Genomic DNA, 18,206 nt, shown 5'->3' with positions numbered 1-18,206 from the left:
CTTTCGGCTGCATTATCTTGCTAACATAATTAATCTGACAAAACGTATATGCACATAGTTGATGGGGTTGACAGATGCTTTTAGTTGCTCCTCGTCTGTTCTCCTTTCAGCGTGTTTCTTCATTTGTTTGTGTTGGGGCTTCTTGGAGCATGTTTCTTAATGTTGCGCCGGTGTTGTCAAATTGACAATGTTGTTTTTTAAATTTGCTTGCGTTTTGTTTATTTGAATGTATTTTTTCCATTTCTGGAGGTTCTACTGCAGTTTTCCACGGTGCCACACAGCAACCATATAAAGCCAGGTTGTACTGTACAGCTACTATTCATACATGAACAAAATAACCACACATCACTAAAATCACTCAAGTTGGGGGGGGGCATAACTGAGTTCAGTAAGTCGCCATTGGTCGACACGCGCCTTGCAAACTTGAAAATTATTTAATTGGATTTTAAGCAACACTATTTGTCAAAACTCTCATATAATTTTAACTGTTGCATCATATATCTTTTTTGTCATTTTTGTTATTTGTCATTTTTAATCATGTGTTGTCTTTAATGTCTATTAATGGATGTCAGTTACTTTAATCTCTTTGTGGTCTGGAACTCTGTGATTCTGGAATTAAGGCAAAACTCTAGATGGTACCTCAACTAGATATATAATGTGATACATGTGACGTTTGTACCCGCTATTTTTGTCAAAAGGGTTACATCCACTAGATGGCAGCATTTCGATTTTTAATAACTCTACTTTGACATCTTCGCCATATGTCTTCATCAACCAACTGCCCACACACACACACACACACACACACACACACACACAGTTATAGGATGAAGCCTGTCTCTTTGACCTGCGGGCGTGGCTTCAGTGACACCGGTAGAAGGGCGGATCTGGAGCCCCTCAGGTTAGTTTAAAACATCCTGGGCTGGCAATGATGCTGTGCAAAAGTCAGCAGCTTCATTCGTGCACATTCACAAAGTGTCATCCTCCATCCTCTGTGCAGCTGCACCCACCATGGCAAACTCCGACAGGGTTGTGTTAGCTCTCGGGGGCGCGGGGACAGTGGGGTCTGGGATTGTTAAAGCCCTGCTGGATAAAGGTAAGCTGGCTATGGGTCTACTTTGGCACACAAAACAAGAAATCTCTACTGTTAAGTGGACAAGGGAATTTGGAGGCGGCCTGAACAGTTTTACGCGGAAGAGGAATTCTATCATAGAAGAAATGCAGTGTAGATTTTCATGGGAATTTTATGTGTTTTCGTACTTTTTGGATAATTTGAATTTTTATTTAGCTAAATTCTTAAATTACTAGCTTTTTATCTGTTATTGTTGGCGCGTCCCGGCGCGTAAATTTGTAACAGATCGTAAACAGTGTGTAATATATCTGCGTGCAATGTGCTAAATAAGTTAGAAAAAGGCTTTTGCAGAGAATTCAAGTATTGCATGATGATTTTTCTAAAATCATGTAGGATATAATACAAGTACAATTTCCAACAAGACATTTAAATAATGTAAAAATAAACGCAATGTATAATTTCCATAAGTTATGGGAAAGATCCTTTGTCTATTTTGATTTAATAGCTCCAGATTCATTTACTGGAATGATAACTTTGAAAATAATGAAGATTAAGAGGGTTTAAGTTCTTACAGCATAATACTAAACCTTAAGCAATGACTTGTGTTAAGTTTCTGACTTGTGATATTTGGTTTCATTATAGTTAACATATTATAGCCAACAGATCTGAGCATCAGCATTATATCCTAACATAAGTAACAATACTATATTTTTGATTTGAAGTAGTTCGGTTTTGTTTTTCTGTATGTTTTTCAGTGTTTAGAGTATCTTTCAGTCCCACAGTTGGTTATTTAATGTGCTGTGCAACTGCCTGTACCCTGTTTGAGCAGGTTGCAGTGATCAAAGTTAACTTATTTGGATTTCATGTCCATAGAAAGTTTACATCTGCTACTCTATCATGATTATCCCTCTTGTGACCTTGATACACAGATCCAGACTTTTTACGCTTATTACTGAATGTTGGTTTTCATGTGAGATTAATATTTTGTTCTATGTGTTAAAAGTGCTGCTTTTATGTGTCATCAGTGCACTAGACTCATGTAGAATCTGATGTGTGTGTGTGAAGGTTTCAAAGTGGCAGTGATCTCCAGAGACAACAGCCGGCTGGAGAAGCTCAGATCCTTTGTCTCTCCAAACACCAAAGATAACCTCACTACTATAGTGGGGAACGTGGGTAAGCTGGGGACCTTTCTTTTATATAGATAGTTGTCTGCCATTCATTAAATTATTCCCTCATCCACTGAACCTAGCAAATGTGCAGTGTCTCCCGTGGGTGGAGAGGTGCGGTTTGTTTGCACTCCTCCACTGCCAAACTCTCTCAGGCTTATTAGATAGGTGTCATTACACACTCCTCTGTGGAAATTTCCATTTATTTGAAGTGTCAGTGTCTGCTCATGCATCTATGGACTTTAACTACACTCACTGGTCACTTTATTAGGTACACCTGTACACTCTAATGAAATCCAATACAGCCACTCTGCCATGAAACTCTTGCCTTATTTACCACACTCAGGCAGTGTTGCTGAGACTACCTGGTGAATGGAATGAGCAGTAGCTTATAGTTGCGAACATTAGCTTCGGAAAATATATCATTGTTGTCAGATAGGAAGATATTTTGTCATTTTATCTTAACCAGGACAGATAGTGATGCTAGAGAATGGGTCAGATTAAAACAGCCAATAAAAATAACAAAAGCATTTCATCCTCTGTGGTCCATGACTATTCCAATAAATGCAATAAACTACTGTGAACCACCACCAAAATCATACTGGTTAAACACAACAGACTTTCAAAATAATCCATACTAGTCAATTACACATTAGTCAATATGGCTGTTTTTTGTTTGTTTGTTTTTGTAGGACTTCTTATATTGTGATATTCCAAACACCAGTCACAGGTTCTGCTGTCGTCCACGGACCACAGGGTCAGTGGTTTGATCCCCGGTCCCGTCTATATATGTTGAAGTGTCTCTGGGCAAGACACTGAACCCCTAACAGCCCTTTCCAATCCCCAGCTGTGCAGTGCCGGTCCAAGCCCAGTAGAGTTGGGGAGGGTTGGGTCAAGAAGGGCATCCGGCATAAAAACTGTGCCAAATCAAAATGCGGACAATAATCCGCTGTGGCGACCATGAACTCACAGGATAAGCCGAACGGACGGAAAAAAAATAAATACATTTTTAAATTCTCATCATTGATTAGTTGGCTATAAATACTGGCTGCTAATGTGACTTGTGGCCAAAATAATACTATTGACTGTACTATTCTCACGTTTATTTAAATCTTTAACATAAAAATATTGTGATGCAGTTTTAAGTTGACACCCCCACTCTTATAACCTGGAGGTTTTGCCATCCCTCAATCTCTCTGTCTGTCTGGTTTAGGGTCAGAGGAGGGAGCAGAGCAAGCGAAGCAAGCCCTGCTGAAGGCTGTAGGGAGGGTGACAGACATTGTCTCCTCCCTGGGCTTCAGCTGGTGGCAGGGAGGACCCCCACACACTCAGTCCCTCAAAGACCTACACTGGGTGAGTGCATACACACATAAACCAGACTGCAGCTAGACTCTCATGCAGGAGTTTTTGGATTCTACATTCCAATTAACCTATGTACACTAGAGAATGAAGCTACATCACACTGTGTTGCATGTTTTATAGTAACAAGTCTTACTTCATGTTTGAATGTTGTAGCAGAGGCTTTATATAAGCTGAAATTCAGATTTGTGTCTGATTACATTCATATGTCCTCTACCTTCATCTCACCAGGTAATTGAGACATTGCTATTTAGTACGTTTGTATCATGGAAGGCTTTCTTTCCCTTGGTAAGGGATGACTCCAACTGTACCTACACCTTCATAACAGGTGAGTCCCTGTGCGCACAGCCTCTGACAAATGTAGCTGGTTGCAAAAGTTTACGTTCTCTTATTTTGAAAGGGAAAAAAGTACATCCAAGTACAATTGTTCTTTCATCAGAATTTATTTAGAGTTAGTTTTAATTAATTTATTAAGGAGGATGCAAACTAATCATTAGGTTAAGTTTAGGGTTCATTTTGCTTCCCTTCACACTGAAATGGCACCCAACTCTGATGTGGTGATGGAGGCGTTTTGTGCATGTGAGGAACAGAACTGCACTGAACTGTTTTTGTATAATAAAGTCAAATGGGAAGGTTTAGGGAAAGTCAGAATCCATGGGCAGTGTAATCCAGACTTTGTGCTAATAATCACATTGTTGCCTTTAATTGGCACTCAATATGTTCTCTTTACACTTCCAGCAGACAGACCAACATTTTAGAAATTTTCTTTCCACCTTATGAACATCAATGACTTTTTTTTGTTTGTTTGTTTTGTATAGTGAGTTCATTGGAGGCTTTTTCACTGAAATCCACTGCTTGCTTCTGGAAAAATGTAAGGGTAAAGTTAAGAACCAGATAACTAAAACAAGGAGCTGAAAGATAGAGCTATCAGGTTTTAGGGCTTAGTAGGACCCAAAAAGGAGCAGAAAACAGAGGAGTGGAACGCAATAACAGTTTTATTGAGGGGGGATGTGTAATAGATGGGATAACCAGGGGAATGCGGTTCAGGACAGGAGTGTGTGGTGGAGGTGGCCGGAAAGCAGTAGGGCAACCTGAGGGAGGAGAAGAGACAGAGGTGAAAAATAGTCTATGGCATGGGAACAATCTGAGGAACAACTAAAAGTCTTACTCGCCAGGGTGAGAAGCGGCAGTGTTGCACTGGAGACCAAAAGGGGTGCGGGACAACTAAAGGCGGCTGGGAAGAAAACCAGGGAGACAAAAACACAGCAAGGCCAACAAACTAACAACTAAAAGACAAAGTAGCAAAACAAACAGAAAGTATAAACTAAAAGATCCAGGGAAGAAAGAAACTCAAACTCTTAATCTTCTAAATTCGCACAAAATCCTTTCTTAGTGAATATGAGATAAACAGGTGTCCTCAGAAGACTGCAGCCAGGCAGGGCTGCAACAAAGTGTCACAAAACTAGGCAAAAACACAAAAAGGCTCAGAAAACTAAAACACATATCTCCAAACACAAACAAAGTTATTAGATGTTTTCCATTGTCAGTAATAGGAGTTACTTTCATTTGTGAGTACAGCTCCAGCAAATACTATAGTAACTCTGCCCACCTATGGAAACGCAGGAAAAGAAATGAGAATTATACAACTTTTGAGGAAATTGTGCTGAGATGTGAACATGCACCAAAAAACTGATTTTTTTATTTGCCTGAGCTGAATCACAATCACACCTTGAACCTTCTGATTACATCACAGCTGTGCTAACTATTTACCCAACACAACCTACTGAATTTTTTTGTTGCTGTTAAAACCTAAAGCTATGAGACTTGAAATGTATCCACTCTGCTCCACCCAACTCTTCCTCTCCCTGCTCTGCTACGCTCTTCTACCAACAACACCTCTTCACAATAAGTTGAGCTTTGGAACACATTTCTACTAAAAGAATTAATAACTATTAATTAATAACTAAACTGTAATGAGTTTTTAGTTTTACTTTTCTCTACATTCAAATAAATGTACATACACTAGAGAATGAAGCTACATCACGCTGTGTTGCATTTTTTATAGTATCACAAGTCTCACTTCAATGTTCTAGCAGAGGCTTTACACGCTGAAGCTGAAATTCAGATTCCTGTTGTGTCTGATTACTTTCAAATGTCCTTCTACTGACAGCACCTCTCCACAATAAGATAAGCTTTAAAACACATTTCTACTAAAAGAATTCATAAAAAGTTACATACTGTTAATTTGAGGACAGGGTTTACATCATTAATGAAATAATGTATGAGCAGGAGACACCATGTTCAAGTTCACATGGTCTTGAGGAGATGATCTTACTACAAAAATCAAAATGACAGTTTGACGGTTTGTGCCACAGGAGGAGCAGGAGAGAAGTTGCTGATGCCTGGTACTGGCTTCCTGACAGTGGGAGCTGCCAGCACCCTGGCCTTCTGCCAGGTATTACGAGAGGAGTATCCTGAGGTGCCCTGCAAACTCAACCAGGTGAGACTTCAGTGGGATTACACAGCACAACTTCAATTAACAAGGTACAAAAGCTGACATGCAGCAGGATTTCTACCTAACCTTAGTCAGACTTGTCCATTTACTTGTCCCCATCTTAGCATGGGACTGTAAAAGTCCTACAGGTTTCAAGACACCACATACCTTCTCTATGTGCCATGTTTCAATAATTATCCTACTGAACACACAGTAACAATCCTCTGCCTGTATGAGGGTAACAAAATGTCAAACCACAACAGCTGCAAATTTTATGTGAGTCACGCTTTTTTCTACGCCTACATGTCAGTCAGTGTAAGAATAAGTTGTCATTTATTTACCTTCTTCTGCAGTCCACAGTGGGACTTTACTTCATTGGTTTGCCTAAATATTTAAAGGATACTACATATATACATACTTATTTGTATATAATAGGTTGTACCAATGTTTTCACGCTTGTAGCAAATGTACCAATTCTACCCAGCCAAATGATGATAAGTATCTTGGAGTATGGGAACATTACAATGAGAAAGTCTGACAAATCAAGTAACAAACTGAAACATGAGCAGACAGGTTTGATCTGTCACACCCTCATGTTAGTCAAACGTATCGAAAGAGGAAAAAAAACGTGGGCGATAAATTTAGTAGATTCTCTGTCCAGGCTCCTGGTTCAATTTTCTTGTGATCTGGAAGTGCTGGATCAAAGTGATTAATCTAAGAGTTACTACTGGTATTTCTGTGAGTATTGCTCACAGTGCTTCTAAGAAATACTTACAAGATTTCAAACATTGAGACAATGCAGCCTGTGACCCGATTGCTCAAGTCCTCTTGGACCTTATTGTTGTAACGTTATCATGCCCTGATAATACGTACGTGTAATGTTTAAAAATCTTTAACTTTTGTTAGAATAAAGCTCAACTTACATGGTGCCAGTATAAGGAGATTGATTGATTAACTGTTTTTTATTCTTGGCAGTGTCCTTCATTCATATTCTTCATGAAGTACTTTCCATTTGTGTTTTTGTTTTTTTCATTTATTTTCTCTCTGACCTTGCCTTGTATGAACTGTACCTCCACTCATAACCCCTTATTTCCTTTATTGGTTGGTCCTTTCAGGTGAAGATCGACACAGGTGTAGCCACTCCAGAGCGCATGGCACCTGGTTACCTGAACCACCTGGACCTGGGCGAGGGGGTTGCCACTCTTGTGGAACGACGGAACACCTCCCACACTGTCTTCACCGTCAACTGTCCTGCAGACTTAAAAACTATCCTCCTGGAGAGAAACCTCTAGACTCGAAAACCCTCCCTCCAGCACCACTTTGTTCTCCCTGAGACACATCTACACTTGTGCTCTATTTCAGAACTCTCCCAAAACACATTTACTGTGACTTTGCTTGTCCAGCAAATTTGAACCCTATCCTTTCACAAGTTTGTGTAATTGTACTCTCTGTTCTGTTACCTGTCGCTAGGAACAGTTTACTCTGCATGCTCTCTGTGACATCTATAGAAAACCACACAGGATTCGCAATACTCACCTTCTCATTTTAGCCTGTTTCTATACAAGTATTATGACAATTATGTTTGTCTTCTACATAACATAATCTACTAAATGCATTTCATATCATATCTACAGCTCCTAATGTCAACCATAACAGATCAAGTTTGAGGCACAGAAAGGATGGACAAGTCCAACTCCCCACAGGCCAAAAAAAAAGTTGTAGATTATCTCAGACCTGGAATTAAATGTAAGAAAAGGGGTTTTTGACCAGTAGTGGTACTATATACTCAGTTTTAATCTGTAGTAAGCACTTGAAGACTTGTATGCATGTTTGCACATAAGCAAGCTTTTGATTGACAGGTGGTAACTGCCAAGAATAGTAGCAATGTGCAAGTACAAAGCAAGGCTTAGGATTGGTAGCTAGAAGACACCAATGTAAATAATTTTGATTTATAAAAATAGTGACCTAGGTGTGCAGGACTTTGACTTACAAAGTCTAAAAAAGTTGGGGATGATCAACACTTCATTCCTTCAAAAGTGAAGAATTTAACAAGCAGGTGTTACGAAAAACTTGAGATATCTACAATAGAACCTTCCATTTGGGACAGTGAAATGCTGGAGAAATGATTTAAAAGCAGAAAAGGTGAATTAATTTAGGGGTTCAGTATGCTTGAAACAAACTAATACTATTAAGTGGAGCAAAGAGCCTGCAGTCATAGCCTCCAGTGGCTGAAGTCAATATATTGGGATGATTTTGTACAGTCTGGCATTTATAGAACTGTACTTGAACAGAAGAACTTTAGAGAAAAGGTCCAACCCTACCTGCATTTACCACTGCTGCACGCTGACAAAGATACATATCAGCAATCTAACAAGCACATTGTTTGAAGTATACTGATTCCTTATGGTTGGATATTATGGATTTCAACACCAGACCCTCCCCCATTATATATACTAAGGTTTCACAGAATGGCCTAACCCATTTTAGCCTCTTTGTGTAGCTTTGATTAGGTTAGTTCAAGCTTTAAAATGCAGTGTTTCACATTTAAATACCAATAAACAATGTACATCCTCCACTATTTGTCTAAATTCTTTTTAGCAATACTTAAAAATATATATTTTCATGTGATAATGCACCCCTGACATTAATTTAATGGAAGAGTCACTGAACAAGTAGGTTGATTTTTGGGGTGGGTACGTTTGACACATTTACTCTGTCACCCCCAAACCCCCCCCCTCCACTGTTGGGTCATTGTTGTCTTGTATACTATCTCGTTTTAACTGTGTCTTTGTTATGTTGTACACGGTATTGTTAATGTGTATGTGTCTACATAACAGGAACATAAATTTATCACATCATTAGAGATGCACATTTGGGTTGCATCTGGTTGCTGACCAAACAGGAAAGAAGAGGGTTGACAAGAGTAGTAATAGTTAGGTTGGGGGTTTTTGTTTTAGACTTGTCGGCTGACAGCTCAATTAGGCCAAATTATGATTGGAGAACCCACTCGGCCCCAGTTTCTCTTCATCTCCTCCTCTTCCATCATCCCTTTCGAGCCAAACACACCCACACAAATTGATATGTTCACTCAGGGATGTTGACACATCCCTTCCCATTAGGAGAAGAAACCTGGCTTTTGTTTAAGTGGGAACAAGAAGCCAAAATCTTCCCAACAATGTCACACTGAGGGTAAGTTGGTTTAAATGTGCTAACAGCATCCCTTTAAAGAGGCTGCTTATCTGTCCACTTCTTAAGTCTAAACTGAAATATTTCTCAACAATACGTGAAGTTGAGTGAACAATCACTTTTCTTCAAGTAACATCTTGAAAAGTCTCAACAGCTACAGCTTGGCCTGACATTTACTAAATCAATGGCACCTAGACTGTGCACACCTCATTGGTCCCACCAGAGAGTTAAACATTTCATCGATACAGTAAAATATCTCAGCATCTGCAAGATGGACCTATTAGCACCTTAGTTTTGCTTTTGAATAAAATACCTTTTGTAAAGACATTTATGTGTTCTTCACTATTCATTTGTTTCTGATCTGCAGATTTATGTAGGATCACCATCAGGTCAAATCAACCTCAAACTATTAGCCTCAGTAATACTTTGTATGCAGTACAAATTAGTAACTGTGAGCACTCTAACAAAATAAACTAATGGCATAAATATAGAAACTATTGGCCTATCAGCATGTTAATATTGTCACTGTGTGTACAGCCCCCCAGAACACGTAGAATCTTGTTTATAGGTAAAGTTTATTTTACCAGTGCAGGACCAAGGACCAGGACCTGACACTGGCATCCTGGTGAACCAACTAGACCCTGCAATTCATTTTGGAAACTAGCATGCAGACAGGCAAATTGAGGTGAAGTGCAACATCAAAGTGTTTTGACATAGTGATTGAATACTGAGTAGGTGAAAAATGATGGAGACCTCAGTTGATGGTTCTGCCCTGTACCTGATCATACAAGAGACTGTTGTTACAATGAGGGAGGAAGAACAGTTCAACAGCTGAGAGGCGAGTGCCAAATTACTCTACTGCTTTTGATTAAAAACTGGGGTGGCTGAGACGAGAGGGATTAAAATTTAGAAGCAGATGGAAAAACAGTGTACTTGGTGCTCAGATGTTCGTGCGAGAGCAGTGAAGTTCACCAAACACAGACTGACTCGCCAGGCGTCACCACAAGACGCACTCAGACATTGTGACTGACAGATAGCAGTTCAGCTGGAGAGAGAGTGTGTGGCCCCCGGTGAAATATCATCTCTCATGGCCTGTTGGAGTAATGGCATTGCAGAAAAAGAGGAAAGGGTGAATGGCCCATACATGCTGTCTGTACAGTGTGTAGTACCAGCTGCCTGCATGCTTGTTGCTTTGAACATGATTGATATAAACTCACACACTCCAGAGACTTCTCATATCAGCAGCCAGTTCTGAGGTCAGGGGGGCAGAGTCAGAGTTCTCAAGTCACGCCATCTCGCCCAGGGTGTGTCCCACCACGCTAATAGAACACACAATCACAGACGCTGTGGTAAAACACACTAGTAAACATTGACGTTTGCCAGAATTCAGAAGTAATTGCTTCAAAATGTGGTATTTGTTGTAGGGCCAAAATGTGACAAGAGCCACAGCCACGTTTGCACAAGAGAGGACTAGTTGCTCTAATCAGAAGGCAAATATGTATCAAGACAAAATTAAAAAAAAAAAATCTTCTCCAACATCAATATTAAAGGTTTTAAATGGTAAATGGTCTAGACTTATATAGCTCTTATATAACTAATGGTACTTAAAGTGCTTTACACTGCATTCACCCACTTGCACACACAATCACACACACACTCGTGCAAGGACACTTTGACATGTGACAGGAGAAGCCGGGGAGTGAACCCACAACTGCGGGATTGGTTACCTCTTTACCTTTCTGCGCCACACTGGCCCCATTTTAGTTATCACTTTTACAGAGATGTGTGTGTGTTGGGGTTGAAGGCCCCCTTTATTCAAACCTGCTTCTTTTGGTTCTAGTTTGAGTAGCACATGTAAATTAATGCCATTTAACTTAAATTTGACTTCCCTACATTGACATATATCTCTAAGTCTAACTGAAAAAAGTCTCTAGATGACATCACTTGGAGGAACCTTTAGTTCATATTATGTTGTCTTGTTGCTCACACTATGGCGTTTGTAATTATGTTCAACCGGCTTTTCCAGAGCTTCCAACTCTGTCATGAGTTTTTCAACTAAAAGCAAAGAAATACTTTAATATAGTAAAGTCTGAGGGACGTTGAAAAGCATTAAGGTACATTTACACCTTAAACTAAAGCCATAGAAAGTTGAAGATTGATGTAGTTGCCCTTTAAAGTTCATGTAATAAGTCAGATGCAGTTCCACACCACTTTGTGCTACAGTGTCTGCTAGAGGAAATATTGGAGAAGCTTATCCACTGAAATAATTACAAATAGAAATAAATCATTATTATTCATTTACTATTAAGCTTGTTATTTTATGTCAAGGTGTGTTTATAGATGAGGGAGGTGACAGATATAGAGCGAGTTGTCTGCCTAAACACAGCACTGGTGGTGAGATCGATGGCTCCACCTTTCTATGTAACCTAAGTCAACTGTAAGTCACTGAACCCCAAGTTGCTACACAATGTTTGTAGAGCTCAGCTGTGCAATTGTCAGAGGGATTATGTGAGTTACAGTTGAGTGGGACACAAAGGGTAAACAGAAAGTGAGTTAATGAGAGACACGAACACACACACACACACAGACAGACACAATTGTATTGTATCAGAATAGTGGCTGATACACACTCTGTGTGTCTCTGTGATAAGATGCAGGTTAGGGTAAGACTCCATAAATATATGTCCCCACAGGGTTAAAAATAAACTAGTGTGTCTGTGGTGCATGTGCTCACTTGGATAAAAACATCTGCTAAATTATTAAATTCTTTGTAATTGAACCAGGGAAATAATGTGTGCCCAGAGTGGACGTCACCTTGTTCCAATAATTTTAACAGTTTTTATTTGTTTGCAACTATTTAAAATTACAAACTGTAGTTAATTATTTTTTCATATCAGAACACACAAAGTTGCATATTTTGCATCTCCTACATTTCACACTGAAATTTTAATGACATACAACTTGTCTCCTAAAAGCAGGCATTTCAATGAGTGTAAAAAGCTTTGCACTTACCATCCCTACATTAAATATTTTCTAAAGCCACCCCTCTGTTGTTGTCACAAATCAGCCAGGCTCTACTGCGAGAGCTGTTTCTTCATTCCAAAACACATGGTGGACAAATTTAAAAACATATTGCCCCAATTGCTCTGAACCTCGTTAACTTCGTACATCAGCTTGAACTAAGCCAGCCAGAACTAAGCAGTACATGCACGACATCTTCAGTGTAATCATGGGAAAGGAAAAACATTTTTTTTTTATGCCTTTTGGGATGAAGAAATGTGTGTCACAGTGGAGCGGTGCTGTTTGGACAACAAGAGGTCGATGGGACAGATGATAAAACCAATCCAGGTTGCAGACTGACACAAAATATGAGAAAAGGCAATTCAGTTTTGGTCTTTGCATCTGTATCAGGGGATTGTTAAGTGTCTAGAGTTGAAATTAAAATTAATTTAGAAAATGAGCTGCTATTCTTCAAACAGAATTGAGTCAACAAACTATGGCAAAGAATATTTACCATAATAAAAACTCAATAGGGTTAAAAAAAAAACACATCAGCAATTATTAGATTGTTGTATTGTTATGTTAGAAGCATCAGATTTTTGTTGATAAATCTACATCTGCGCAAAAAATAGAAAATGTACTTAGTATCTTACCACCTCCAATGAAGACGAAAGAAGAATTTGACATTTGAAAAGTGCGATGAGAAACACTCATTTCAGTCACTTAAAAATTAAGCCAGTAAACAACAAACGAGCACTAACTCAATGCAACATCATGTGTGATTTGTTTAGCTTACGACCCTGACAGACAAACAATATATAATGTGTTAATTACTGAGATACTGAGAAGTTAGGAGGCAAATATTTTCCCCTTTTGGAGGGAGCAAAGTTTAGCATGTCCCCTACTTCCAGTAGTTACGCTGAACTATTGTCTCTGGCTCTACAGTAGCTCTGTTAGGTGGTCAGGAAATCAAATAAGCCGATTTCTTTTAAACACTGAGGGTTCCACCTTCTCAACTTAGCATTATTTATAACATTAACGGGATGTCAAAGGTTTTAGGACTGGCATTATTATTAGGTTATGCTAAGCTCTAAAATGTAAAAATGTAATTTAACCTCCATATTAAAAGGTAATAACATTAATAAAAACTGACACAGGAGGCCTCGATCCCACCAACAACGGACACAAGGACCTCTGAAACTGCAGTTCAGTTGGCGATAACAAGGGACAAAAAGAGCAAACAAAACAAGAAGATTCTTGGGGAGAAAGAGCAGGAGAATGTAAGCAAGGGGCGTGTGACATCCTGTGTGGTGCTGTAATGGCTTCTGGTACTGTTGTGACTGATTCGGAATGACATGTTTTTTTTTCATGTTCACAGGCTTCTGTTGCTATTCAGCCATGTGCCCATCACAGCTACCTGCACCCTTCAGGCATCATCCCCATGCAGACACCCTAACATCTGACAGCACTATGAAAAAAAAAAAAAAAACATAGTTCCTGGTCTAGTGTTTGCTTTAAGAGTTGAGGACTGCAATTGTGTTTATTTAAATGCTCTTTTTCGGCAATAGTTACCAATAATATACATGTTATATTATAAAAAAACAGAGTACAAGTGTGGTGCAAGAGGTAAAACGGTCGTCCACCAATTCCCCAGTTGCCGGTTTGATTTCTGGCTCCTCCGGTTACATGTCAAAGGATTCTTGAGCAAGACACTGAACCCGAACTGCTACTGTTGAGCTTTGGCCAGCTGCATAGCAGCTCCTCCATCAGTGTAGGAGTTTGTGTGTTTGATTGTGAGCGCAAATGGATAAAGTTGAATTACATTGAATTGAAAGTTGCTGGACAATAAAATACTCATCAATCCATTGCAGTTTAGCAAAACCCTCAACTATGGAAATTCTTTTGCGTTCTTATGACAAAACAAATATGGTGATGAATTGCATTTAATAAACAGGTAAACTTTTGTTTAAAAGAACAAAAAACATTAACAAATACTAAGCCCAGATTTAGGGTGAGATTCTGGATGGAGAAGCACGTACAACACGTACTGTATAGGGGAAAAACATTTGTAAGCTGTTTTCTTTGTTTGACAAACTTAACCCTAAACTGAGTACGACAATGTACACATGGCTTTTGCAAATGTTTTTTCATCATCACCAGCCACACAAATGTTCATATATACTTAAATAAATATGTACCCATTTTTTAAAAATAACTAATTTCAGATGAAGAAGCATTTATGCATTAAATATTCTGTTGATAATGGTTTAACTCTGTCATTTTCAAAAAAGTATCCCCTTTCGTAACAAACGGATTTTCAAAAGTTCAAAGAGATGACGTAAAAAGGAACAAGTCAGGAGATGGATACAAAAGGTTTTGTCCATCACTAGTCTGTGATTAAGAAATGGAAGGTGTTTGGTACCACAATGACTGTCACTGTCAGGCCATCACGCTAATCTGGATGATGGTACAGCAAGGAAGAAAATGGTCAGAGGGTAACAAGGTACAGCTTTGAAGGAGAGAAAAAGGTTCTATGGTCAGACCAAGTTAAACTCTGGCCTCAATGCCAAATGGTAGAAAGACAAAACAAGTTGTCATCCAAAGAACACAGCCGGAAATGGAGAACTTGCCCAGATAGAAGGAAAAATTGATTCAACAAAGTAGTCAGATTCTTGAAATCCTGCTGCTCTCTGCCAGAAACCTGAAGATGGGAATAAGGTACAACTTTCTACATTTTAAAGCACAGAATCAATATGGCCATAGTGATTGAAGAATAAAAAGGTGAATGTGTTCTGTCTGGGCCATGTAAGAACAGACTTGAATCCTATTGGACAGCATCCAATTTACCTGAGCTGGAACTGTCATGTAATGAAGAGAGGACAAGCACTGCTCCATCTAGTTAGCAATACTGGTACAGAAGTAACTAAACAGACTCAGGCTGTAATTAAAGCATAAGGTGGTTCTTCAAAGTATTACCACATGGGGCAATTCTTCAAATCTAATTGTTCCATTTTAATTTATTAATTTTTAGAGCTATTGCCTTTTTTTTTTTTTTTTGCCTGTTTTTATTTCAGACTGTGAAACAAGATGTGAATGTTTGAAAAGGGGCAATTCTAGTCTATAATCACTAAATATTTTAAAGAGCACAGCACCTTTCGATCAAATAAGAGATGCAGTGCTGGGTGGATGGGATTGAGGGACAGTACAGAATGTAAGACGTTCATCAACCTCCAACACCTGAAGCTCTTACCTTTTTATAGAGACAATGAGGCAGGACCAATTTGGAAAACTAACTCTCATACTGGCTCAAAGTAACAGTGCTGCCCTCCTAAGCCAGTATGATACTGAAAATACAGGCTTTGCTTGGTAGTACAATGGTGCAATAATCCCAGCTTTGACATTGTAAAAAGGGGCTCGAGCGTGTAGAACTTGCTTTGTAAAACAGGTACCAGGATCAAGTCAGATATAGTGCACACCGCAAACAATTTACACATTTCTCTGTTCTCTTTATTTAAACATATCTCACACATTCAGTCACAATAAAACTGTTAAATAACAAATCACATTCAGTTTTCAAAAGCAATGAATAACAACTCATTTAAACGAATGTAGTAGCTTAAACCATTTCACAAAATATCACAGCATCCTGACATTTTATTAAGAAACATTTATTTCATAGACTTAGATCTATTTTTGGTTTTATTGTAACAATTCCTAAGACATCTTTTGGACCCATACAACATAAAACCTTTTTTAAATAGTAAATGTAGGCTTGCAAACAAAATAAAAGGTTTTATAAAACATTTTTTTTGTTTTGTCGTAAACTGAGAACAGACACAGGGGCATAGTCTGCTCAATGTGAGTATTCAAACCAAACCAAACTGTTTTGCAGTCTTCCTGGTGCAACTTATTCTATTAATTTCAATACATTTACTTGTAAAGACTGTAAACCCTGACATTAAGTTACATCATCATAGCCGCTGCTGTCTAAAGACATCGTCCAATGTAATTTTCATGTTGGAGGTAATAAAGCAAGAATGCACAACAGCAGCACATTAAAAAAAAAAAAAAAAAAAAAGCAAGTTTCTAGAATTTCAAACTTCGTTTGTAAACTGGCATTAAAGAAATGCAAACCAATGGCTGTCTGGAAGTGACAAATGTACATTAAAGACCTAAAAAGACAGGCAAAACACACTGCTTTTGAAGATGCTCAATTGGTTAATGATTTGTAAAGAACGGGTTAAATATCTAACCATCACTTTCTCAGGTGTCTGGATGTATTAAAACCAGCTTAGAGACATATTAAAAAGCTTAAAACAAACCAAGTCATTGTGACACAATTTCATGCATCCAATATTTTCTAAGCGACTTCAGATCTACTAATGGAAATATCCTTTCCAAATTTACAGGCCGGTACTTGGCTCCCATCTTGTGATAGTGCAACTGCATATATAAACTAGGCTTTAAAAATGAGGTTAACTTTTAGTTTTCCTTTGGAAAGTTTGTTGAAGACATTGGCATTAAAAATAATTCAAGATAAAAATATTAATGTGTACACAGACAAGAAGGCAAAAACTGCTGTGTACTGAAAACATCGCAAAAACAAGCACCTAGGTAAAGGCCATGTCACTGCAGTCCCTGTGTCTTGGCTTGTGATTCCAAACACACACACTTTTCTTCAGTGTGTGTGTGTGTGTGAGAAAGAAAGTATAACAGTGTTACTACCAACAGTAAAGACTACCTAGCCATATTTCTGTATGACTGTCTAAAACATGCAAGCGTGACTGTTAGCATTTTCCTGTGATTCTCCAGTGTGTCAGTGTCCTTGTTAATCTCTGACAATCACTCTGTTTTATAGGCAAATCTATCAGCAAAGATTTAAACTTCCTAAAACATCCAGTGTAGCCTCACCCATGAACACTTCAACAACCGAAGTGCATATATTTACACTCTTAACCTAAGGTCTGTGGATGAATTTTCCAACAATGCACAAACACATGCATGAGTTTGCACATCTTTTGTAAATCGCTAGAAAAGCCATAAGGGACGTGGATTAAAGCAATTGGTCTGAAACATCTTTGCCTTCAAGAAGTTTCCTAAAACACGGTTTAAACATGTGATTGGCTAATTCACTCAACACAAAATTTCAATAGCTTTTTTTTTTCATGATCAGACAGTTAATTTTTTTCCTTAATGATGACAACTAGCATACATTGGTAAACCATGAACAGATTTTTCTTTTGTAAGCACTGAGATAATCAGACCACAGAGTAGCAATCCAGTAACAATAACAATCCAGAGAGTTAAAGCTATACAGCTTGAAAACACAACTGTATAGGACCCTGATGGGTTAGAAATGATTCACAGTTCAACTGGTTCAGTCCTCTGCTGGAAACCAAGGAAAATGAAGTCGTTCAGATAGATATATTGTAAGTCTACATTTGTACTATGTAACATGCATCTGCATACAACAGCTCAACTGTTGCCTCTCTGTAGTGCAGCAGGGAATGACAGAAGGTTTGTTGAGAAGGTCTGTGGCAGTCTACAACACAAAATAAAAGACTTTAGTGCTCAAGAAATACATTTACAAATTAAACCATTTAACATTAGGTTGCATTTTTTTTTGGCCTTTGGCCTTTTTTTTTTTTTTTAACTATAGGCCTGACAATATAAAATAAATGACAACAGCTTAGGATGGGCCAAGGTTAATTATTGTGAATAAAAATCATACAAACAAAAAAACATTCACAACATATTCAACCTCTTGACAACACTGTTTAAATTTGAAAACTTCATTATTCACAGTTCATAATATCATAAATACATCCAGAGAAGCTAAATAAATCTATGTAAATAAGAGAGATTGCAAAAAAAAAAAAAAAAAAAAAAAAAAAAAAAAAGAATCATCGATCTCTTTGGGTTTTAAAGT

At 38.3% G+C, this 18,206-nt stretch overlaps 2 protein-coding genes across 4 annotated transcripts in view; one reads left to right on the top strand and one right to left on the bottom strand.

Moving 5' to 3' along the window:
• Positions 1-924: 924 nt before the first annotated feature.
• On the top strand, positions 925-8,666 carry si:dkey-238o13.4 (uncharacterized protein LOC560780 homolog). The gene is made up of 6 exons (XM_067502664.1): positions 925-1,096; positions 2,138-2,245; positions 3,452-3,591; positions 3,829-3,925; positions 5,973-6,097; positions 7,207-8,666. The coding sequence occupies exons 1-6, from the start codon at positions 1,012-1,014 to the stop codon at positions 7,381-7,383; spliced, it is 732 nt and encodes a 243-aa protein (XP_067358765.1). The 5' UTR covers positions 925-1,011; the 3' UTR covers positions 7,384-8,666.
• A 7,091-nt stretch (positions 8,667-15,757) lies between these two features.
• vps9d1 (VPS9 domain containing 1) overlaps positions 15,758-18,206 on the bottom strand; it is a 33,231-nt gene continuing 30,782 nt past the window's right edge. For all 3 annotated transcript variants that reach the window (XM_067502381.1, XM_067502382.1, XM_067502383.1), the window contains one exon: positions 15,758-17,819. The gene's annotated coding sequence lies outside the window, so the exon portion shown is untranslated. The remainder of the gene's footprint in view (positions 17,820-18,206) is intronic.

This window comes from Channa argus, chromosome 4 (assembly GCF_033026475.1).
Source record: "Channa argus isolate prfri chromosome 4, Channa argus male v1.0, whole genome shotgun sequence".
Lineage (NCBI taxonomy): Eukaryota > Metazoa > Chordata > Actinopteri > Anabantiformes > Channidae > Channa > Channa argus.
Note: the sequence above shows the minus strand (reverse complement) of the source record. Positions and strands in the feature narration are given on the sequence as shown.

Bases quoted from the DNA above. Each gene is read 5' to 3' on its own strand.
- si:dkey-238o13.4 (XM_067502664.1), top strand. From the start codon at position 1,012: ATGGCAAACTCCGACAGGGTTGTGTTAGCTCTCGGGGGCGCGGGGACA. The intron at 3,592-3,828 runs GTGAGTGCATAC...TCATCTCACCAG, and splicing joins CCCTCAAAGACCTACACTGG to GTAATTGAGACATTGCTATT. The intron at 6,098-7,206 runs GTGAGACTTCAG...TGGTCCTTTCAG, and splicing joins TGCCCTGCAAACTCAACCAG to GTGAAGATCGACACAGGTGT.